Source organism: Salmo trutta, chromosome 39, assembly GCF_901001165.1.
Source record: "Salmo trutta chromosome 39, fSalTru1.1, whole genome shotgun sequence".
Lineage (NCBI taxonomy): Eukaryota > Metazoa > Chordata > Actinopteri > Salmoniformes > Salmonidae > Salmo > Salmo trutta.
The window spans coordinates 21393616-21418905 of NC_042995.1; the positions used below are offsets into that span (position 1 = coordinate 21393616).

The 25290-nt window shown below is 48.1% G+C and overlaps 1 protein-coding gene across 1 annotated transcript in view; it reads right to left on the reverse strand.

Moving 5' to 3' along the window:
• Positions 1-25290, reverse strand: part of LOC115179681 (parathyroid hormone 2 receptor-like) — a 53747-nt gene that overhangs the window by 12944 nt on the left and 15513 nt on the right. Inside the window, exons 6-9 of the mRNA XM_029741356.1 lie at positions 22682-22865; positions 11451-11604; positions 11118-11178; positions 10606-10672 (exon numbers count right to left, since the gene is read on the reverse strand). Of these exons, the coding sequence (XP_029597216.1) occupies positions 10606-10672; positions 11118-11178; positions 11451-11604; positions 22682-22865 (466 nt within the window). The remainder of the gene's footprint in view (positions 1-10605; positions 10673-11117; positions 11179-11450; positions 11605-22681; positions 22866-25290) is intronic.

Below are 25290 nucleotides of genomic sequence, written 5' to 3' on the forward strand. Positions count from 1 at the left end.
TCTATCGTTCTGTAGGTGACATGGTCAGATTGTCTCATTGTAGTAGGGCTACAGTTCTGTAGGTGACATGGTCAGATTGTCTCATTGTAGTAGTTCTACCGTTCTGTAGGTGACATGGTCAGATTGTTTCATTGTAGTAGTTCTACAGTTCTGTAGGTGACATGGTCAGATTGTCTCATTGTAGTAGTTCTACCGTTCTGTAGGTGACATAGTCAGATTGATGCAATGAGACAATGTTCTTATGGTCCAAATGTATTGTAATGGGCCAGAACTGACACATGCAGGCATCAAATAACATGAAATCAATGTGAATCTATTACAATTTCACATATTGCATTGTCACTTAATAGGTTGGGAAATAGAGTTACAAAATTCAGATTATTTTCCCAAAATTCCCAGGTTTTCTAGAAATCCTGGTTGGATGATTCCCGAATCACGATGTAATAAGCGGGAAAACCAGAAACCTCCCAACCAGGTTTTTGGGAAAACCAGGGAATATTGGGAAAATTACCAGAATTTTACAACCCTATTGGGGAATCAAATATATTCTCTTTTGCAGCATGAAATATGACAGAGACAGAGGGAACTGAAGGCTTAGCCTGCAGCTGCACTCTGATTCACTCTGGTCCACACAGTCTGACTGTCTGGATCTGCACTGGGTCCCTGAGGAGTAGATGTCCGCCAGTCAGTCTGTCCTCTGAAACTCCTACTTAACTAAACCCACTAATAATACTAGAAGGAGAGGCTCTATCAGCACATCATTTTAAAGGTCTGACTGACTGCTTTGGCATTCTCACTCTCTGGAGTCTGGAGAGAAAAAAGAACTATGCAGTGCCGGTGGTCTTGCTCCCGGCAGTGACACATATTCCTCTCCCCACCAGACACCAGGTTTCAATCCCCACTCCAACCCTCTGTCATTTTGGACTCAATAAAGAAACAAGATTCTGGGCATCGATACACAGATTTTCAAATGTACTCCCTCACCATTATCTCTAATCATGACATTTCTACCATGATATCATTGAACTTGTATCAAAGGTTTGGATGAGATTGCATTTTAATCAAAAGACAGGGCTGTAACCTGTAGTCCACTTTGATTTCATTAGAATAACCTAAGTCCTTGGTCCACCTCATGCGGCTGGTTAATAGCAATAGCATTGAAAGAGATGCAAATGTATTTATCTCTGCTGAGACTGAGCTAGTGGTGTCAGTCAGAGTGTTGGTGGCCAAGTAAGAGCACCTGGGAGTCACTAGGCCACTAGGGAGCAGGGACAGGTATGCTGTACACCAGGGAGTCACTAGGCCACTAGGGAGCAGGGACAGGTATACTGTATACCTGGGAGTTACTAGGCCACTAGGGAGCAGGGACAGGTATACTGTACACCAGGGAGTCACTAGGCCAATAAGTCCATGGAGAATAAGAGCACCTCCTCCCAGCTGCCCACTGCACTAAGGATAGGAAACTCCACCGATCACCACCGATAAATCCACTATAATTGAGAATTTCAATAAGCATTTTTCTACGGCTGGCCATGCTACCCCTACCCCGGTCAACAGCACTGCACCCCCCACAGCAACTCGCCCAAGCCTTCCCCATTTCTCCTTCTCCCAAATCCAGCCAGCTGATGTTCTGAAAGAGCTGCAAAATCTGGACCCTTACAAATCAGCCGGACTAGACAATCTGGAACCTTTCTTTCTAAAATGATCTACCAAAATTGTTGCAACCCCTATTACTAGCCTGTTCAACCTCTCTTTTGTGTCATCTGAGATTCCCAAAGATTGGAAAGCAGCTGCGGTCATCGTCCTCTTCAAAGTGGGGGAAACTCTTGACCCACACTGCTACAGACCTATATCTATCCTACCCTGCCTTTCTAAGGTCTTCGAAAGCCAAGTTAACAAACAGATTACCGACCATTTCGAATCCCACCGTACCTTCTCCACTATGCAATCTGGTTTCAGAGCTGGTCATGGGTGCACCTCAGCCACGCTCAAGGTCCTAAACGATATCTTAACCACCATCGATAAGAAACAATACTGTGCAGCCGTATTCATTGACCTGGCCAAGGCTTTCGACTCTGTCAATCACCACATCCTCATCAGCAGACTCAACAGCCTCGGTTTCTCAAATGATTGCCTTGCCTGGTTCACCAACTACTTTTCCGATAGAGTTCAGTGTGTCAAATCGGAGGGCCTGTTGTCTGGGCCTCTGGCAGTCTCTATGGGGGTGCCACAGGGTTCAATTCTTGGGCCAACTCTTTTCTCTGTATACATCAATGATGTCGCTCTTGCTGCTGGTGAGTCTCTGATCCACCTCTATGCAGACGACACCATTCTGTATACTTCTGGCCCTTCTTTGGACACTGTGTTAACAACCCTCCAGACGAGCTTCAATGCCATACAACTCTCCTTCCGTAGCCTCCAACTGCTCTTAAATACAAGTAAAACTAAATGCATGCTCTTCAACCAATCGCTGCCTACACCTGCCCGCCCGCCCAGCATCACTACTCTGGACGGTTCTGACTTAGAATATGTGGACAACTACAAATACCTAGGTGTCTGGTTAGACTGTAAACTGTGGCACCCCCAAACAATTACCTCATCCCCTACTGTATTTATTTATTTATTTTGCTCCCTTGCACCCCAGTCTTTCTACTTTCTACTTTGCACATTTTTAATTGCTATATTGTATTTACTTCGCCACCGTGGCCTTTTTGATTGCCTTTACCTCCCTTATCTCACCTCATTTGCTCACATAGTATATAGACTTGTTTTTGTACTGTATTATTGACTGTATGTTTGTTTTACTCCATGTGTAACTCTGTGTTGTTGTATGTGTCGAACTGCTTTGCTTTATCTTGGCCAGGTCGCAGTTGTAAAGAAGTTGTTCTCAACTTGCCTACCTGGTTAAACAAAGGTCAAATAAAAAAAATAATAAAAAATAGGCCACTAGGGAGCAGGGACAGGTACACTGTACACCTGGGAGTCACTAGGCCACTAGGGAGCAGGGACAGGTATGCTGTACACCTGGGAGTCACTAGGCCACTAGGGAGCAGGGACAGGTATGCTGTACACCAGGGAGTCACTAGGTCACTAGGGAGCAGGGACAGGTATACTGTACACCTGGGAGTCACTAGGCCACTAGGGAGCAGGGACAGGTATGCTGTACACCTGGGAGTCACTAGGCCACTAGGGAGCAGGGACAGGTATGCTGTACACCAGGGAGTCACTAGGTCACTAGGGAGCAGGGACAGGTATACTGTACACCTGGGAGTCACTAGGCCACTAGGGAGCAGGGACAGGTATGCTGTACACCAGGGAGTCACTAGGTCACTAGGGAGCAGGGACAGGTATACTGTACACCAGGGAGTCACTAGGCTACTAGGGAGCAGGGACAGGTATACTGTACACCAGGGAGTCACTAGGCCACTAGGGAGCAGGGACAGGTATACTGTACACCAGAGAGTCACTAGGTCACTAGGGAGCAGGGACAGGTATACTGTACACCAGGGAGTCACTAGGCCACTAGGGAGCAGGGACAGGTATACTGTACACCAGGGAGTCACTAGGCCACTAGGGAGCAGGGACAGGTATGCTGTACACCTGGGAGTCACTAGGCCACTAGGGAGCAGGGACAGGTATGCTGTACACCAGGGAGTCACTAGGCCACTAGGGAGCAGGGACAGGTATACTGTATACCAGAGAGTCACTAGGCCAATAGGGAGCAGGGACAGGTATGCTGTACACCAGGGAGTCACTAGGTCACTAGGGAGCAGGGACAGGTATACTGTACACCAGGGAGTCACTAGGCCACTAGGGAGCAGGGACAGGTATACTGTACACCAGGGAGTCACAAGGTCACTAGGGAGCAGGGACAGGTATACTGTACACCAGGGAGTCACTAGGCTACTAGGGAGCAGGGACAGGTATACTGTACACCAGGGAGTCACTAGGCCACTAGGGAGCAGGGACAGGTATACTGTACACCAGGGAGTCACTAGGCCACTAGGGAGCAGAGACAGGTATACTGTACACCAGGGAGTCACTAGGTCACTAGGGAGCAGGGACAGGTATACTGTACACCAGGGAGTCACTAGGCCACTAGGGAGCAGGGACAGGTATACCGTACACCAGGGAGTCACTAGGCCACTAGGGAGCAGGGACAGGTATGCTGTACACCAGGGAGTCCCTAGGCCACTAGGGAGCAGGGACAGGTATACTGTACACCAGGGAGTCAATACGCCACTAGGGAGCAGAGACAGGTATACTGTACACCAGGGAGTCACTAGGCCACTAGGGAGCAGGGACAGGTATGCTGTACACCAGGGAGTCACTAGGCCACTAGGGAGCAGGGACAGGTATACTGTACACCAGAGAGTCACTAGGCTACTAGGGAGCAGGGACAGGTATGCTGTACACCAGGGAGTCACTAGGGAGCAGGGACAGGTATACTGTACACCAGGGAGTCACTAGGCCACTAGGGAGCAGGGACAGGTATGCTGTACACCAGGGAGTCACTAGGGAGCAGGGACAGGTATACTGTACACCAGGGAGTAACTAGGCCACTAGGGAGCAGGGACAGGTATACTGTACACCAGGGAGTCACTAGGCCACTAGGGAGCAGGGACAGGTATACTGTACACCAGGGAGTCACTAGGGAGCAGGGACAGGTATACTGTACACCAGGGAGTCACTAGGCCACTAGGGAGAGGGGACAGGTATACTGTACACCTGGGAGTCACTAGGCCACTAGGGAGCAGGGACAGGTATGCTGTACACCAAGGAGTCACTAGGCCACTAGGGAGCAGGGACAGGTATACTGTACACCAGGGAGTCACTAGGCTACTAGGGAGCAGGGACAGGTATACTGTACACCAGGGAGTCACTAGGCCACTAGGGAGCAGGGACAGGTATACTGTACACCAGGGAGTCACTAGGCCAATAGGGAGCAGGGACAGGTATGCTGTACACCAGAGAGTCCCTAGGCCACTAGGGAGCAGGGACAGGTACACTGTACACCAGGGAGTCACTAGGCCACTAGGGAGCAGGGACAGGTATGCTGTACACCAGGGAGTCACTAGGCCACTAGGGAGCAGGGACAGGTATGCTGTACACAAGGGAGTCACTAGGCTACTAGGGAGCAGGGACAGGTATGCTGTACACCAGGGAGTCACTAGGGAGCAGGGACAGGTATACTGTACACCAGGGAGTCACTAGGCCACTTGGGAGCAGGGACAGCTATACTGTACACCAGGGAGTCACTAGGCCACTAGGGAGCAGGGACAGGTATACTGTACACCTGGGAGTCACTAGGCCACTAGGGAGCAGGGACAGGTATACTGTACACCAGGGAGTCACTAGGCCACAGGGACAGGTATACTGTACACCAGGGAGTCACTAGGCCACTAGGGAGCAGGGACAGGTGTACTGTACACCAGGGAGTCACTAGGCCACTAGGGAGCAGGGACAGGTATACTGTACACCTGGGAGTCACTAGGCCACTAGGGAGCAGGGACAGGTATACTGTACACCAGGGAGTCACTAGGCCACTAGGGAGCAGGGACAGGTATACTGTACACCAGGGAGTCACTAGGCCACTAGGGAGCAGGGACAGGTATACTGTACACCAGGGAGTCACTAGGTCACTAGGGAGCAGGGACAGGTATACTGTACACCAGGGAGTCACTAGGCCACTAGGGAGCAGGGACAGGTATACTGTACACCAGGGAGTCACTAGGCCACTAGGGAGCAGGGACAGGTATACTGTACACCTGGGAGTCACTAGGCCACTAGGGAGCAGGGACAGGTATGCTGTACACCAGGGAGTCACTAGGCCACTAGGGAGCAGGGACAGGTATACTGTACACCAGGGAGTCACTAGGCCACTAGGGAGCAGGGACAGGTATACTGTACACCAGGGAGTCACTAGGCCACTAGGGAGCAGGGACAGGTATACTGTACACCAGGGAGTCACTAGGTTACTAGGGAGCAGGGACAGGTATACTGTACACCAGGGAGTCTATAGGCCACTAGGGAGCAGGGACAGGTATACTGTACACCAGGGAGTCACTAGGCCACTAGGGAGCAGGGACAGGTATGCTGTACACCTGGGAGTCACTAGGCCACTAGGGAGCAGGGACAGGTATGCTGTACACCAGGGAGTCACTAGGCCACTAGGGGGCAGGGACAGGTATACTGTATACCAGAGAGTCACTAGGCCAATAGGGAGCAGGGACAGGTATGCTGTACACCAGGGAGTCACTAGGTCACTAGGGAGCAGGGACAGGTATACTGTACACCAGGGAGTCACTAGGCCACTAGGGAGCAGGGACAGGTATACTGTACACCAGGGAGTCACAAGGTCACTAGGGAGCAGGGACAGGTATACTGTACACCAGGGAGTCACTAGGCTACTAGGGAGCAGGGACAGGTATACTGTACACCAGGGAGTCACTAGGCCACTAGGGAGCAGGGACAGGTATACTGTACACCAGGGAGTCACTAGGCCACTAGGGAGCAGAGACAGGTATACTGTACACCAGGGAGTCACTAGGTCACTAGGGAGCAGGGACAGGTATACTGTACACCAGGGAGTCACTAGGCCACTAGGGAGCAGGGACAGGTATACCGTACACCAGGGAGTCACTAGGCCACTAGGGAGCAGGGACAGGTATGCTGTACACCAGGGAGTCCCTAGGCCACTAGGGAGCAGGGACAGGTATACTGTACACCAGGGAGTCAATAGGCCACTAGGGAGCAGAGACAGGTATACTGTACACCAGGGAGTCACTAGGCCACTAGGGAGCAGGGACAGGTATGCTGTACACCAGGGAGTCACTAGGCCACTAGGGAGCAGGGACAGGTATACTGTACACCAGAGAGTCACTAGGCTACTAGGGAGCAGGGACAGGTATGCTGTACACCAGGGAGTCACTAGGGAGAAGGGACAGGTATACTGTACACCAGGGAGTCACTAGGCCACTAGGGAGCAGGGACAGGTATGCTGTACACCAGGGAGTCACTAGGGAGCAGGGACAGGTATACTGTACACCAGGGAGTAACTAGGCCACTAGGGAGCAGGGACAGGTATACTGTACACCAGGGAGTCACTAGGCCACTAGGGAGCAGGGACAGGTATACTGTACACCAGGGAGTCACTAGGGAGCAGGGACAGGTATACTGTACACCAGGGAGTCACTAGGCCACTAGGGAGAAGGGACAGGTATACTGTACACCAAGGAGTCACTAGGCCACTAGGGAGCAGGGACAGGTATGCTGTACACCAAGGAGTCACTAGGCCACTAGGGAGCAGGGACAGGTATACTGTACACCAGGGAGTCACTAGGCTACTAGGGAGCAGGGACAGGTATACTGTACACCAGGGAGTCACTAGGCCACTAGGGAGCAGGGACAGGTATACTGTACACCAGGGAGTCACTAGGCCACTAGGGAGCAGGGACAGGTATGCTGTACACCAGAGAGTCCCTAGGCCACTAGGGAGCAGGGACAGGTACACTGTACACCAGGGAGTCACTAGGCCACTAGGGAGCAGGGACAGGTATGCTGTACACCAGGGAGTCACTAGGCCACTAGGGAGCAGGGACAGGTATGCTGTACACCAGGGAGTCACTAGGCTACTAGGGAGCAGGGACAGGTATGCTGTACACCAGGGAGTCACTAGGGAGCAGGGACAGGTATACTGTACACCAGGGAGTCACTAGGCCACTTGGGAGCAGGGACAGCTATACTGTACACCAGGGAGTCACTAGGCCACTAGGGAGCAGGGACAGGTATACTGTACACCTGGGAGTCACTAGGCCATTAGGGAGCAGGGACAGGTATACTGTACACCAGGGAGTCACTAGGCCACAGGGACAGGTATACTGTACACCAGGGAGTCACTAGGCCACTAGGGAGCAGGGACAGGTGTACTGTACACCAGGGAGTCACGAGGCCACTAGGGAGCAGGGACAGGTATACTGTACACCTGGGAGTCACTAGGCCACTAGGGAGCAGGGACAGGTATACTGTACACCAGGGAGTCACTAGGCCACTAGGGAGCAGGGACAGGTATACTGTACACCAGGGAGTCACTAGGCCACTAGGGAGCAGGGACAGGTATACTGTACACCAGGGAGTCACTAGGCCACTAGGGAGCAGGGACAGGTATACTATACACCAGGGAGTCACTAGGTCACTAGGGAGCAGGGACAGGTATACTGTACACCAGGGAGTCACTAGGCCACTAGGGAGCAGGGACAGGTATACTGTACACCAGGGAGTCACTAGGCCACTTGGGAGCAGGGACAGCTATACTGTACACCAGGGAGTCACTAGGCCACTAGGGAGCAGGGACAGGTATACTGTACACCTGGGAGTCACTAGGCCACTAGGGAGCAGGGACAGGTATACTGTACACCAGGGAGTCACTAGGCCACTAGGGAGCAGGGACAGGTATACTGTACACCAGGGAGTCACTAGGTCACTAGGGAGCAGGGACAAGTATACTGTACACCAGGGAGTCACAAGGTCACTAGGGAGCAGGGACAGGTATACTGTACACCAGGGAGTCACTAGGTCACTAGGGAGCAGGGACAGGTATACTGTACACCAGGGAGTCACTAGGCTACTAGGGAGCAGGGACAGGTATGCTGTACATCAGGGAGTCACTAGGGAGCAGGGACAGGTATACTGTACACCAGGGAGTCACTAGGCTACTACGGAGCAGGGACAGGTATACTGTACACCAGGGAGTCACTAGGCCACTAGGGAGCAGGGACAGGTATACTGTACACCAGGGAGTCACTAGGCCACTAGGGAGCAGGGACAGGTATACTGTACACCAGGGAGTCACTAGGCTACTAGGGAGCAGGGACAGGTATGCTGTACACCAGGGAGTCACTAGGGAGCAGGGACAGGTATACTGTACACCAGGGAGTCACGAGGCTACTAGGGAGCAGGGACAGGTATACTGTACACCAGGGAGTCACTAGGCCACTAGGGAGCAGGGACAGGTATACTGTACACCAGGGAGTCACTAGGCCACTAGGGAGCAGGGACAGGTATACTGTACACCAGGGAGTCACTAGGCCACTAGGGAGCAGGGACAGGTATACTGTACACCAGGGAGTCACTAGGCCACTAGGGAGCAGGGACAGGTATACTGTACACCAGGGAGTCACTAGGCTACTAGGGAGCAGGGACAGGTATACTGTACACCAGGGAGTCACTAGGCCACTAGGGAGCATGGACAGGTATACTGTACACCAGGGAGTCACTAGGCCACTAGGGAGCGGGGACAGGTATACTGTACACCAGGGAGTCACTAGTCCACTAGGGAGCAGGGACAGGTATACTGTACACCAGGGAGTCACTAGGCCACTAGGGAGCAGGGACAGGTATACTGTACACCAGGGAGCCACTAGGCCACTAGGGATCAGGGACAGGTATACTGTACACCAGGGAGCCACTAGGCCACTAGGGAGCAGGGACAGGTATACTGTACACCAGGGAGTCACTAGGCCACTAGGGAGCAGGGACAGGTATACTGTACACCAGGGAGCCACTAGGCCACTAGGGAGCAGGGACAGGTATACTGTACACCAGGGAGCCACTAGGCCACTAGGGAGCAGGGACAGGTATACTGTACACCAGGGAGTCACTAGGCCACTAGGGAGCAGGGACAGGTATACTGTACACCAGGGAGTCACTATGCCACTAGGGAGCAGGGACAGGTATACTGTACACCAGGGAGTCACTAGGCCACTAGGGAGCAGGGACAGGTATACTGTACACCAGGGAGTCACTATGCCACTAGGGAGCAGGGACAGGTATACTGTACACCAGGGAGTCACTATGCCACTAGGGAGCAGGGACAGGTTTACTGTACACCAGGGAGTCACTAGGCCACTAGGGAGCAGGGATAGGTATACTGTACACCAGGGAGCCACTAGGCCACTAGGGAGCAGGGACAGGTATGCTGTACACCAGGGAGTCACTAGGGAGCAGGGACAGGTATACTGTACACCAGGGAGCCACTAGGCCACTAGGGAGCAGGGACAGGTATACACCAGGGAGCAAGGTGTCACTCCACTCTTCCAAGGGGCAGAAGCTTCTGGCCAAGAGAAAAGCAGATTAAATCCTCTCTTCGGATTTGAGTTCTTCAAGAGTATTATACATAACAAGAGTTACAGTCTGGGAGCTACAGCAAGTAGTTTATGCATGATAAAAAGCCACCAGATCTTTGTGAGGACCAGCACTTCTTTTTTGTATGTCAGCATTTCTTGGCACCTGGCTTTCAACTTCTCTCTTATTTGTGTCTTTATTTAATTTCTTTATTTTATCTCCCGAAATAAGAACTTCACCCAGAGACTCCAGTTGTGGAGATGTGCAGAGCAAACTAAGCTATAAGCTTGACCAAAGTTGCTAAAACTTGAACATGAATTCAGCTGTACTAAGAATAAAACGCTTTTTTTAAACCAAGATAGGAGTCAGCAATGTAACCTTCTAGTAATGGATGCAAACGACCGGATTCTCGCCTCATTGGCAATGATTGATGAATTGGGGAGAGGCATTATCATGTATTATACTGCAATTGAAGTCACTTACACCAATGGCTGTAAGGATGGGAACTTGATAGATCCATTTAATGTTACCCGCACTTAACTCCCAGCATCTGTAGAGAGAGAGAGAGAGAGAGAGAGAGAGAGAGAGAGAGAGAGAGAGAGAGAGAGAGAGATTCGAGTACATTTGTACTGCAGAAGTTCTTTACTGCTCTCAAAACAGTGCATGCCGAGGTGCAACAAAAGTGTCGTCTCTGGTTGCCAGACTCAAGGCGCTCCGCACGCACAGCAACTGTGAGGAAGAGGCAAAGGTGTGCAGCTGCAACAATAAGGCAAGCAGGCCGCTGAAAATGAGAACAAGAGTTCTGCAACCCCTCGGGAGATCCTGTTTCCAAACCAGATGTTTGCGGGGAGCCTAGACTGCTGATGCACCGAGTTCATCTCAGCAGGCTCCTGCATGCTGCCATGGGCTCCACCACTTAAAGTGTGTTGCTGGAGGTGTATGTGGAACACGGATATGGTAGGTGAATCAGGGGGCGGCGTGTCACTCTCACCCACCGTGCATCTGCCAGCGTTGCCCGGACAACAGCCCAGGCGGCGACGAAGAGAGCAGGGACACCTGTAATTAGAGAGGACAGTGATTGCTTATTGCGGTCTTAAGATCTTCAGTACGCTGAATACATTAAATTGATAAATGGCAAGAGCAGTGAGATTTTTGTTTCTTCTTTTAAGATATAAAATTAGCCCCACACACCTGCAACAAGCAAACTCATATGTCGTTGTGCTTTTCCTATTTTGAATAGCAGCCATAGTAACAGGTGGCCGTCAACAACATGAGCGCTGTTGTGATTGGGTGACCGCATGCGTTTCTAAGACGGCAGAGCAGCTCACCCCATCCAATCAGGGTAAAGCCCCACAGGTATTTGGTGTCCGAGTAGAAGGCCATGAAGATGAGGCTGTGGAGGAACAGCCCCTCTACCAGGATCCAGTAGTAGTTGGTTGCCAGGAAGTAAATGAAGAGCAACACAGTGATCTTGCATCCAACCTGGTAAAATCAACAGCTTGTTAAAAACATCCTGTAGTGCAAAGATCTGTGGTCCGGTGGTAACACTTTCAGCTCCATACACATATGCAGCTCCCTGCCGGCGACCAGGGTTCAATCCCTGCGTGCTCCCTTCTCACTGTCTCCTCCTCACTTATCTCCCACTCTAATCTATTTGTCGATAAAGCACAAATGAAAAAAAGGGATTGTTAGTCCCACCAGCTGAACCACGCAGAATGCTTTGTGACCACAAAACAGATCCTGACTGATTGAAGTATTAGTCACAGTAGGGATATCAGATGTGTTGGTGCCTACAGTTTTAGCTGGAAACAGAAGTTTGTTTATCTATGCACAAATTGTCACATTTGTCATGATTTACCTGCAGAGGGAATAGTCTTTTTTTTATAGAAATGCAAACTAGATAGTTAACTAAATAGTATGTTTTTCTAGTAATAAAAATCTAGTAATAAAAATGTATTTTCCTGGGAAAATAAAAACCTTTGAATGTTATTCTCTTTCCCTGATGTTTGTCTGTCATGATAGAGATATTTGAATAGAGGAAATTGCCGCCTGCCTGGGGATATCCTGACAGAGGAAAAACTGGAACAACAAGATGGCGCCGACAGAGATGGTCGCCTCGCTTCGAGTCCTATTTAGTTTTTTTTATGTATTATTTCTTACATTGTTACCCCAGGAAATCTTAAGTCTTATTACATACAGACGGGAATAACTATTGGATATAAAAGCGACGTCAACTTACCAACATTACGACCAGGAATACAACTTTCCCGAAGCGGATCCTCTGGACCAACACTCAGGACAATGGATCTAATCCCAGAAGCCGAGCTAAAACAACGGCACCACAGAAGGGGCGGACGGAGCTGCCTGCTGGTCAGGCTCCGTAGACCTGCACATCGCCCACTGCTCCCAAGTATACTACTCGCCAATGTCCAGTCTCTAGACAACAAGGTAGATGAAATTCGAGCAAGGGTTATCTTCCAGACAGACATCAGAGATCGTAACATCCTCTGTTTCATGGAAACATGGCTCTCAGGATATGTTGTCGGAATCGGTTCAGCCACCGGGCTTCTCCATACATCGCGCCGATAGAGATAAACTCCTCTCTGGCAAGAGGAAGGGCGGAGGTGTATCTTCATGATTAATGACTTGTGTAATCATAACATACAGGAACTCAAGTCCTTCTGCTTACCCGACCTAGAATTCCTTACAATCAAGTGCCGGCCATATTATCTCCCAAGAGAATTCTGGTCAGTTATCGTCACAGCTGTGTACATCCCCCCCCCTCAAGCAGACACCAAGACTGCCCTCAAGGAACTTCACTGGACTCTATGTAAACTGGAAACTATATATCCTGAGGCTGCATTTAGTGTAGCTGGAGATTTTAACAAAGCAAATTTGAGAATAGGGCAACCTAAATTCTATCAGCATATTGACTGCACTACGCACGGGTGTAATACACTCGATCACTGCTACTCTAACTTCCGAGATGCATACAAAGCCCTCCCCCGCCCTTCCTTCGGCAAATCCGACCACAACGCCATCTTGCTCCTACCGTCTTATAAGCAGAAACTCAAACAGGATGTACCAGTGACTAGAACCATTCAACGCTGGTCTGACCAATCGGAATCCACGCTTCAAGATTGTTTTCATCACGCGGACTGGGATATGTTCCGGTCAGTCTCAGATATCATCGATCTATACGCTGACTCTGTGAGTGAGTTTATAAGGAAGTGCATATGAGATGTTGTACCCACTGTGACTATTAAAACTTATCCTAACCAGAAACCGTGGATGGATGGCAGCATTCGTGCAAAACTGAAAGCGCAAACCACTGCATTTAACCACGGAAAGAGGTCTGGGAATATGGCTGAATATAAACAGTGTAGTTATTCCCTCCGCAAGGCAATCAAAATGCCGGTTCAGGGACAAAGTGGGGCCGGAATTCAACGGCTCAGACACGAGACGTATGTGGCAGGGTCTACAGTAAATAACGGACTACAAAAAGAAAACTAGCCATGTCACGGACATCACGCTTCCAGACAAACTAAACACCTTCTTTGCCCGCTTTGAGGATAATACAGTGCCACCGTCGCGGCCCACTAACAAGGACTGCACACCCCCCCCCCCCCCCTCTCCTTCTCCGTGGCCGACGTGAGTAAAACATTTAAATGTGTTAACCCTCACAAGGCTGCTGGCCCAGACGGCATCCCTAACCGCATCCTCAGAGCATGCGCGGACCAGCTGGCTGGTGTGTTTACGGACATATTCAATCACTCCCTATCACAGTCTGCTGTCCCCACATGCTTCAAGATGGCCACCATTGTTCCTGTATCCAAGAAGGCAAAGATAACTGAACTAAATTAAAACTACCCCGTAGCAGTCACCTCTGTCATCATGAAGTGCTTTGAGAGACTAGTCAAGGATCATATCACCTCCACCTTACCGGCCACCCTAGACCCACTTTGCATACCGCCCCAATAGGTCCACAGACGATGCAATCGCCATCACACTGCCCTATCTCATCTGGACAAGAGGAATACCTACAGTATGTAAGAATGCTGTTCATTGACTACAGCTCAGCATTCAACACCATAGTACCCTCCAAGCTCATCATTAAGCTTGAGTCCCTGGGTCTCAACCCCACCCTGTGTAATTGGGTCCTGGACTTTCTGACGAGCCGCCCCCAGGTGGTGAAGGTAGGAAACAACATCTCCACTTCGCTGACCCTCAACACTGGGGCCCCACAAGGGTGTGAGCTCAGCCCCCTCCTGTACTCCCTGTTCACCCACGACTGTGTGGCCATGCATGCTTCCAACTCAATCATCAAGTTTGCAGACGACACAACAGTAATGGGCTTGATTACCAATAACAACGAGACAGCCTATAGGGAGGAGGTGAGGGCACTCGGAGTGTGGTGCCAGGCAAATAACCTAACATAACCTCAACATAACAAAGGAGATGATCTGGACTTCAGGAAATAGCAGAGGGAGCACCCCCCATCCACATCAAAGAGACAGCAGTGGAGAAGGTGGAAAGTTAAGTTCACCCAAAACCCTGACAAATCAAGAGCATCCTGTCGGGCTGTATCAACTGCAAGGCTCTCCAGAGGGTGGTGCGATCTGCACAACGCATCACCGGGGGCAAACTACCTGCCCTCCATGATATCTTACATTACTCATATCATATGTATATACTGTATTTTATACCATCTATTGCACCTTGCCTATGCCGCTCGGCCATCGCTCATCCATATATTTATATGTACATATTCTCATTCACCCCTTTAGATTTGTGTGTATTAGGTAGTTGTTGGGAAATTGTTAGATTACTTGTTAGATGTTAGTGCACTGTCGGAACTAGAAGCACGAGCATTTCGCTACACTCGCATTATCTGCTAACCATGTATATGTGACCAATAAAATTTGATTTGAGGTCTTCAGGTACATGACATTCTCAACTGTTGATCCTCTTTTCCCAGTAATTTCCCACTGCGGCTAAGCTTAGACTCACAGTATGACAAACAGTACGAAGAGACTGTTGATAAAGTTCAGTTCAAGGTGAGGAATATGAGGACACAGAAAATGACTGATGCAGTGTTGTTTTCCAATGAAGTCACATGGCGTTGCCACCGCAAGGTCATCAACATTATCAAAGACGTTGGTTACGTGTGGCAGCGGTAGTGCTGCAATCCACCATGCACACATAGAAGTGACATGGATTTGAATCCCCAGCCACTTTCTCCCATCCACAAACTATACATCCACAGTAGATCTACATTCTGAACTGTCTAAATAAAGAGAAAAATATGGAAAAGATCTCTGGGCCTGTCTGAATACCCCTACCTGCGATCTAAATAGTACTCTGACTGGGTATGCAAAAACAAAGATTTACAGTATGTGACACTTCTAAAATGTATGCTGTAAACACCAGGATTTCATATATCTAGTATACATTCGCTAGGATGAATTCACTGCACACTGAAGAGACACTGTTTGACTACAGCTGATAATCAGAGTACCAAAATTAACAAATGGCGGGAAACAACACAATTGACTATCGCCCTGTAGCACTCACTCCTGCCATTATAAAGTGCAGTCTAGTTAAGGAACACAAATCACCTCCACATTACCTAGGTTTGCATACCACCCCAATAGATCCATGGATGACGCAATCGCCTGCACACTGCCCTATGCCATGTGGACAAGAGGAATACCTATGTAAGAATACTGTTCATTGACTACAGCTGAGCCTTCAACACCATAGTACTCTCCAAGCTAATCATTAAGATTGGGGCCCTGGGTCTGAACCCTGTGCAATTGGGTCCAGGACTTCTTGACGTTAGGCAACAACACCTCCACTACATTGATCCTCAACACAGGGGCTCCACAAGGGTGCGTGCTCAGCCCCCTCCTGTACTGTTCACCCATGACTGCGTGGCCACGCACATCTCCAACTTAATCATCAAGTTTGCTGATGACAACAGTGGTAGGCCTGATTACCAACAACGACGAGACAGTGTACATGGAGGTGAGGACCATGGTGGAGTGGTGCCTGGAAAATAACCTCTCCATCAACGTCAACAAAACGAAGGAGATGATCGTGGACTTTAGGAAACAGCAAAGGGCGCACACCGCCATTCACTGGGCCGCAGTGGAGAAGGTGAAAAGCTTCAGGTTCCTCGCCGTACACATCACTAACAATCTTAAATGGTCCACCCACACAGACAGCCAGTTCTTCAGGAGGCTGAAGAACCCGGTTACTCAACCCTGCACCTTAGAGGCTGATGCCCTATGTACAGTACATAGAAATTGAACACTGGTCACTTGAATAATGTTTATATACTGTTTTACCCACTTCATATGTTATATTTTGTGGGCTCCCGAGTGGTGCAGCGGTCTAAGGCACTGCATCTCAGTGCAAGAGGTGTCACTATAATACAGTTTGAATCCAGGCTTTATCACATTCAGCCGTGATTGGGAGTCCCATAGGGTGGCGCAAAAACTGGCCCGGCGTCGTCCGGGTTTGGCCCGGGGTAGGCCGTCATTGTAAATAGGAATTTGTTCTTAACTGACTTGCCTAGTTACATTTAAAAAAAATTATATACACTGCGTGCACAATTATTAGGCAAATTGTATTCCTCGGGATTAATTTTATTATTGAACAAACACAATGCTCTCAGTCAATCCAAAATGTTATTGAACCTCAAACCTGAATGTTTAACAAAGGAAAAGTGAGTTTTGTCTTTCTCAGGGAAATATATATGTGTGCACAATTATTAGGCAACTAAATTACAAAAATAATTTCTCAACTCACTTGTTTATTGTCAATTTTTAGAGTAAGTATAACAGATAAGTAACACAAAATGACAATTATATAACATTTTTGGCCTTTCAAAAATATTCAGTGACCAATATAGCCACCCTTATTTTCAATAACTGCCATGAGCCTTCCATCCATGGAGTCTGTCAGTTTCTTGATCTGTTCACAATCAATTTTTGCTGAAGCAGCAACCACAGCCTCCCAAATGCTGTTCAAAAAGGTGTATTGTCTTCCATCACTGTAAATCTCACATTTGAGAAGGGCCCACAAGTTCTCAATATGATTTAAGTCAGGTGAGGAAGGGGGCCAGGTCATTATTAAGGCATCTTTGAGGCCCTTGCTGGCTAGCCAAGCAGTGGAGTACTTGGATGCATGTGATGGAGCATTGTCCTGCATAAAGATCATGGCCTTCTAGAATGCTGAGGACTTCTTCCTGCACCACTGCTTGACGAAAGAATCTTCCAGAAACTGGCAGTAGGTTTGGGAGTTGAGTTTCAGTCCATCTTCAACCCGAAAAGGTCCAACTACCTCATCCTCAATGATAGCAGCCCATACCAGTACCCCTCCTTCACCTTGCTGGCACCTGACTCAAAGTGGTGCCCTGTGTCCATTACTGATCCAGCCACGGGCCAATCCATTTGGTCCATCAAGAGTCACTTTCATTTCATCTGTCCATAAAACCTTTGAAAAATCTGTCTTCAGGTATTTCTTTGCCCAATCTTGACGCTTCAACTTGTTTATTTTATTTTATTTTTTATTTTTTATTTCACCTTTATTTAACCAGGTAGGCAAGTTGAGAACAAGTTCTCATTTACAATTGCGACCTGGCCAAGATAAAGCAAAGCAGTTCGACAACATACAAAAACACAGAGTTACACATGGAGTAAAACAACATACAATCAATGATGCAGTAGAAAAAAATAAGACTATATACAATGTGAGCAAATGATGTGAGATAAGGGAGGTAAAGGCAAAAAAATGCCATGGTGGCAAAGTAAATAAAGTATGGCAAGAAAAACACTGGAATGGTAGATTTGTAGTTTGAAGAAAGTTAAAAGTTAAAATATAAATAATATGGTGCAAAGGAGCAAAATAAATAAAATAAATAAATACAGTAGGGGAAGAGGTAGTAGTTTGGGCTAAATTAAAGATGGGCTATGTACAGGTGCAGAGATCTGTGAGCTGCTCTGACAGCTGGTGCTTAAAGCTAGTGAGGGAGATAAGTGTTTCCAGTTTTAGAGATTTTTGTAGTTCGTTCCAGTCATTGGCAGCTGAGAACTGGAAGGAGAGACGACCAAAGGAGGAGTTGGCTTTAGGGGTGACCAGAGAGATATACCTGCTGGAGCGCGTGCTACAGGTGGGTGCTGCTATGGTGACCAGTGAGCGGAGATAAGGGGGGACTTTACCTAGCAGGGTCTTGTAGATGACCTGGAGCCAATGTGTTTGGCGACGATTATGAAGTGAAGGCCAGCCAACGAGAGCATACAGGTCGCAGTGGTGGGTTGTATATGGGGCTTTGGTGACAAAACGGATGGCAATGTGATAGACTGCATCCAGCTTGTTGAGTAGGGTATTGGAGGCTATTTTGTAAATGACATCGCCGAAGTCGAGGATTGGTAGGATGGTCAGTTTTACGAGGGTATGTTTGGCAGCATGAGTGAAGGATGCTTTGTTGCGAAATAGGAAGCCAATTCTAGATTTAACTTTGGATTGGAGATGATTGATGTGAGTCTGGAAGGAGAGTTTACAGTCTAACCAGACACCTAGGTATTTGTAGTTGTCCACAAATTCTAAGTTAGAACCGTCCAGAGAAGTTATGCTGGATGGGCGGGCAGGTGCAGGCAGCGATCAGTTGAAGAGCATGCATTTAGTTTTACTTGTGTTTAGGAGCAGTTGGAGACCACGGAAGGAGAGTTGAATGGCATTGAAGCTCGTCTGGAGGGTTGTTAACACAGTGTCCAAAGAAGGGCCAGAAGTATACAGAATGGTGTCGTCTGCGTAGAGGTGGATCAGAGATTCACCAGCAGCAAGAGCGACATCATTTATGTATACAGAGAAAAGAGTTGGCCCAAGAATTGAACCCTGTGGTACCCCCATAGAGACTGCCAGAGGTCCAGACAGTAGGCCCTCCGATTTGACACACTGAACTCTGTCAGAGAAGTAGTTGGTGAACCAGGCGACGCAATCGTTTGAGAAACCAAGGCTACTAAGTCTGCCGATGAGGATGTGGTGATTAACAGAGTCAAAAGCTTTGGCCAGGTCAATGAATACGGCAGCACAGTATTGTTTCTTATCGATGGCGGTTACGATGTCGTTTAGGACCTTGAGCGTGGCTGAGGTGCACCCATGACCAGCTCTGAAACCAGATTGCATAGCGGAGAGGGTGCGGATGGATTCGAAATAGTCGGTAATCTGTTTGTTGACTTGGCTTTCGAAGACCTTAGAAAGGCAGGGTAGGATGGATATAGGTCTGTAGCAATTTGGGTCAAGAGTGTCACCTCCTTTGAAGAGGGGGATGACAGCAGCTGCTTTCCAATCTATGGGAATCTCAGACGACACGAAAGAGAGGTTGAACAGGCTAGTAATAGGGGTTGCAATAATTTCGGCAGATAATTTTAGAAAGAAAGGGTCCAGATTGTCAAGCCCAGCTGATTTGTAGGGGTCCAGATTTTGCAGCTCTTTCAGAACATCAGCTGAATGGATTTGGGAGAAGGAGAAATGGGGGAGGCTTGGGCGAGTAGCTGTGGGGGGTGCAGTGCTGTTGAATGCAGTAGGGGTAGTTAGGTGGAAAGCATGGCCAGCCGTAGAAAAATGCTTATTGAAATTCTCAATTATAGTGGGCTTATCGGTGGTGACAGAGTTTCCTATCCTCAGTGCAGTGGGCAGTTGGGAGGAGGTGTTCTTATTCTCCATGGACTTTACAATGTCCCAGAACTTTTTAGAGTTGGAGTTGCACGAAGCAAATTTCTGTTTGAAAAAGCTAGCCTTGGCGTTTCTAACTGCCTGTGTGTATTGGTTTCTAACTTCCCTAAAAAGTTGCATATCGCGGGGGCAGTTCGATGCTAATGCAGAACGCCACAGGATATTTTTGTGTTGGTTAAGGGCAGTCAGGTCTGGGGAGAACCAAGGGCTATATCTGTTCCTGGTTCTAAATTTCTTGAAAGGGGCATGCTTATTTAAGATGGAGAGGAAGGCATTTAAAAAAAATAACCAGGCATCCTCTACTGACGGGATGAGGTCAATATCCTTCCAGGATAGCAGGGCCAGGTCGATTAGAAAGGCTTGCTCGTTGAAATGTTTCAGGGAGCGTTTGACAGTGATAAGTGGAGGTCGTTTGACCGCTGACCCATTACGGGTGCAGGCAATGAGGCAGTGATCGCTGAGATCTTGGTTGAAAACAGCAGAGGTGTAATTAGAGGGCACATTGGTTAGGATGATATCTATGAGGGTGCCAGTGTTTGCGGCTTTGGGGTTGTACCTGGTGGGTTCATTAATAATTTGTGTGAGATTGAGGGCATCAAGCTTGGATTGTAGAATGGCTGGGGTGTTAAGCATGTCCCAGTTTAGGTCGCCTAGTAGCACGAGCTCTGAAGATAGATGGGGGGCAATCAGTTCACATATGGTGTCCAGAGCACAGCTAGGGGCCGAGGGGGGTCTATAGCAGGCGGCAACGGTGAGAGACTTGTTTTTGGAGAGGTGGATTTTTAAAAGTAGAAGATCAAATTGTTTGGGTACAGACCTGGATAGCAGGACAGAACTCTGCAAGCTATCTCTGCAGTAGATTGCAACACCGCCCCCTTTGGTCGTTCTATCTTGTCTGAAAACGTTGTAGTTAGGGATGAAGATTTCACAGTTTTTGGTGGACTTCCTAAGCCAAGATTCAGACACAGCTAGGACATCCGGGTTGGCAGAGTGTGCTAAAGCAGTGAATAAAACAAACTTAGGGAGGAGGCTTCTAATGTTAACATGCATGAAACCAAGGCTATTACGGTTACAGAAGTCATCAAAAGAGAGCGCCTGGGGAGTAGGTGTGGAGCCAGGCACTGCAGGGCCTGGATTCACCTCTACATCCCCAGCGGAGCAGAGAAGAATAAGTATGAGGGTACGGCTAAAAGCTATAAGAATTGGTCGTCTGTGACGTCCAGAATAGAGAGAAAAAGGAGCAGGTATCTGGGGGCGATAAAATAGCTTGTGAATCTTATTCAGTGGTGGTTTTGTTTCAGTCTTCTTGACCTTGGCCATGTCTCTGAGCACTTTACACCTTGTACTTCTGAACACTCCAGGTAGGTTGCAGTTCTGGAATATGGTGGCACTGGAGGATAATGGGTTCCTGGTAGTTTGACGTTTAATTTTTCTCAAGTTTTTTGCAGTTCATTTGCGCCTTTTCTTCCCCATGCGATTTTTGCGCCCCAGTTGACTATTCGCAACAAAATGTTTGAATGTCCGGTGGTCACACCTCAATAGTTTAGCTATTTAAAGAGTGTCGCATCCGTCTGAAAGGCATTTTACATTTTTGGCTTTTCAGTGTCAGTTAAATTTCTTTTTTGGCCCATTTTACCTGAGGTAATGAGGCAGCCTAATAATTATGCACTCCTTGATGCTCAATGGGTGACATGTCTGGTGAGTATGCAGGCCATGGAAGTACTGGGTCATTTTCAGCTTTCAGGAATTATGTACAGATCCTTGCGACATGGGGCCGTGTATTACAATGCTGAAACATGAGGCGATGGCGGCGGATGAATGGCACGACAATGGGCCTTAGTATCTCGTCATGATATCTCTGTGCATTGAAATTGCCATCTATAAAATGCAATCGTGTTCCGTTATCTGTAGCTTATGCCTGCCCATACCATAACCCCACCGCCACCATGGAGCACTCTGTTCACAACGTTGACATGAGCAAAGAATAAAGTTAAAACAGGTGTACCAGTGTCCATCGAAGGTCAACATTTGCCCACTGAAGTCGGTTACGACGCCGAACTGCAGTCAGGTCAAGACCCAGGTGAGGATGACGGGCACGCAGATGAGCTTCCCTGAGATGGTTTCTGACATTCTTTGGTTGTACAAACGCGCAGTTACATCAGCTGTCTGGGTGGCTGGTCTCAGATGATCCTGCAGGTGAAGAAGCATGATGTGGAGGTCCTCGGCTGGCGTGTTTACACGTGGTCTGCGGTTGAAAAAGCCTTCCAAGTGAAGCTGGTTGAGAGAATGCCAAGAGTATGCAAAGCGGTCATCAAGGCAAAGGGTTGCTACTTTGAAGAATCTAAAAATGATTTGTTTAACACTTTTTTGGTTACTACATGATTCCATATCTGTGGGACTCCCAGGGTCAAGGGGTCTGAATACTTTCTGAAGGTATATATATATTATATTTTATATTATATGTATATTTATACTCCGGACTCCGATATTGACCACCCTAATATTTCTATATTCCTTACTTCCATTCTTTTACTTTTAAATGTGTGTGTATTGTTGTGTATTGTCAGATATTACTACACTGTTGGAGCTAGGAACACAAGCATTTCGCTACACCCACAATAACATCTGCTAAATATGTGAATGCGACCAATATCATTTTGTTTGATTTAGATTTGATTGTATTCAATGTGTATTCATCAACCCCCCCTATGTTGTGCTGTTATTTATGCGAAGACACTTGAGAGCAAGCATTTAAGTGCACTTCGTACAACAAACAAACTGACCTTGAAGTTAAAAGGAAGAACATTACAGTACTCACAAACTGGGAGTTGTCAAGGGGCATAGCAGAGATGGTCTTGTAGTTGTCCATGAGCGCTGTGTCAAACTCCTGCAGACCTCCGTTGGTGTGGACCACCTTGTCTTTGACAAAGATGCTGACGGCACGCAGCATGAAGGACACAAACAGGTGCATGTGGATGTAGTTCCTGGTGCAGTGGAGGCGTCTGCATGGCAGGCAGACATGTGTAAAACACTCAAGGCTCAACAATCACTATAGTCAATCAATGAAATGTATTTTAGAAAACCCTTTTACATCAGCAGTTGTCACAAAGTGCTTTACCCAGCATGAACCTCAAAGGGCAGGCAAAGCAGTCACTTTAACCATACCCACATGTACATACTACCTCAATCAGCCTGACTAACCGGTGTCTGTATGTAGCCTCGCTACTCTTATTTTCAAATGTCTTTTTACTGTCGTTTTATTTCTTTACTTACCTACACACACACCTTTTTTTCCCGCACTATTGGTTAGAGCCTGTAAGTAAGCATTTCACTGTTGTATTCGGCGCACGTGACAAATAAACTTTGATTTGAAAAGGACAGTGGCTAAGAAAAACTCCCTAGAAGGAAGAAACCTAAGTAGAAACCTAGAGAGAAATTCTAATTCTAATTCTACATTTTGGTTTTGGCATTCAAACCTAGTTTATTGTGTTGAGAGGAATTTGGAAGTGTACAGTTAATACACACACATTATAAAACCTAACTGCATTGAAAACAATAACCCGAATTGAGTAAAATACACTAAATACCACATTTTTTTAATCAAATTGGTTCACCGCAAATCAGCTTCCTCAGATCATTTGAGTTTGTTTTACAGTGTACGGTGGTTTTTTCAACAGCATCGGTGTTGAAATACTGAGGGAAGATGCTTGAGAGTAATACGTCTCTAGCTGCATTCATGATACTGACAACTCATAACGAAAAGCATTGATATGTTGGATTCACGTCTCCAACTCAACCAACTAAATCTAGTCTAATTCAACTTTAAATGGTCCTATTCTTTAACTTGTACAAAGGGTGTTTCACTCTGTTATTAGGGAATCATGGCAGTCCTATTCTTTACCTTTGATTCTAGGTTGAGTTGGAGACATGAATCCATGTCAAGTCAACGATTCATCATGTTCATTTCCCAGACAAATTGGAGATGAGTCAAGAGGATTGGCCAGGATACTTATTTTTACTTCTCATTTAACGTGAGACTGTTTTTGGAAAATAGTGATGAACAGATGAGGCCTAGTACTGTATGACCTCTGTGGCATTTACACAGGTGGATAGTGCAGCAAAGGCTTTTCTTTGAAGTGAACATAGAAATATACTGCTCAAAAAAATAAAGGGAACACTTAAACAACACAATGTAACTCCAAGTCAATCACACTTCTGTGAAATCAAACTGTCCACTTAGGAAGCAACACTGATTGACAATACATTTCACATGCTGTTGTGCAAATGGAATAGACAACAGGTGGAAATTATAGGCAATTAGCAAGACACCCCCAATAAAGGAGTGGTTCTGCAGGTGGTAACCACAGACCACTTCTCAGTTCCTATGCTTCCTGGCTGATGTTTTGGTCACTTTTGAATGCTGGCGGTGCTTTCACTCTAGTGGTAGCATGAGACGGAGTCTACAACCCACACAAGTGGCTCAGGTAGTGCAGCTCATCCAGGATGGCACATCAATGCGAGCTGTGGCAAGAAGGTTTGCTGTGTCTGTCAGCGTAGTGTCCAGAGCATGGAGGCGCTACCAGGAGACAGGCCAGTACATCAGGAGACGTGGAGGAGGCCGTAGGAGGGCAACAACCCAGCAGCAGGACCGCTACCTCCGTCTTTGTGCAAGGAGGAGCAGGAGAAGCACTGCCAGAGCCCTGCAAAATAATCTCCAGCAGGCCACAAATGTGCATGTGTCTGCTCAAACGGTCAGAAACAGACTTCATGAGGGTGGTATGAGGGCCCGACGTCCACAGGTGGGGGTTGTGCTTACAGCCCAACACCGTGCAGGACGTTTGGCATTTGCCAGAGAGCACCAAGATTGGCAAATTCGCCACTGGCGCCCTGTGCTCTTCACAGATGAAAGCAGGTTCACACTGAGCACGTGACAGACGTGACAGAGTCTGGAGAAGCCGTGGAGAACGTTCTGCTGCCTGCAACATCCTCCAGCATGACCGGTTTGGCGGTGGGTCAATCATGGTGTGGGGTGGCATTTCTTTGGTGGGCCGCACAGCCCTCCATGTGCTCGCCAGAGGTAGCCTGACTGCCATTAGGTACCGAGCTGAGATCCTCAGACCCCTTGTGAGACCATATACTGGTGCGGTTGGCCCTGGGTTCCTCCAAATGCAAGACAATGCTAGACCTCATGTGGCTGGAGTGTGTCAGCAGTTCCTGCAAGAGGAAGGCATTGATGCTATGGACTGGCCCGCCCGTTCCCCAGACCTGAATCCAATTGAGCACATCTGGGACATCATGTCTCGCTCCATCCACCAACGCCACGTTGCACCACAGACTGTCCAGGAGTTGGCGGATGCTTTAGTCCAGGTCTGGGAGGAGATCCCTCAGGAGACCATCCGCCACCTCATCAGGAGAATGCCCAGGTGT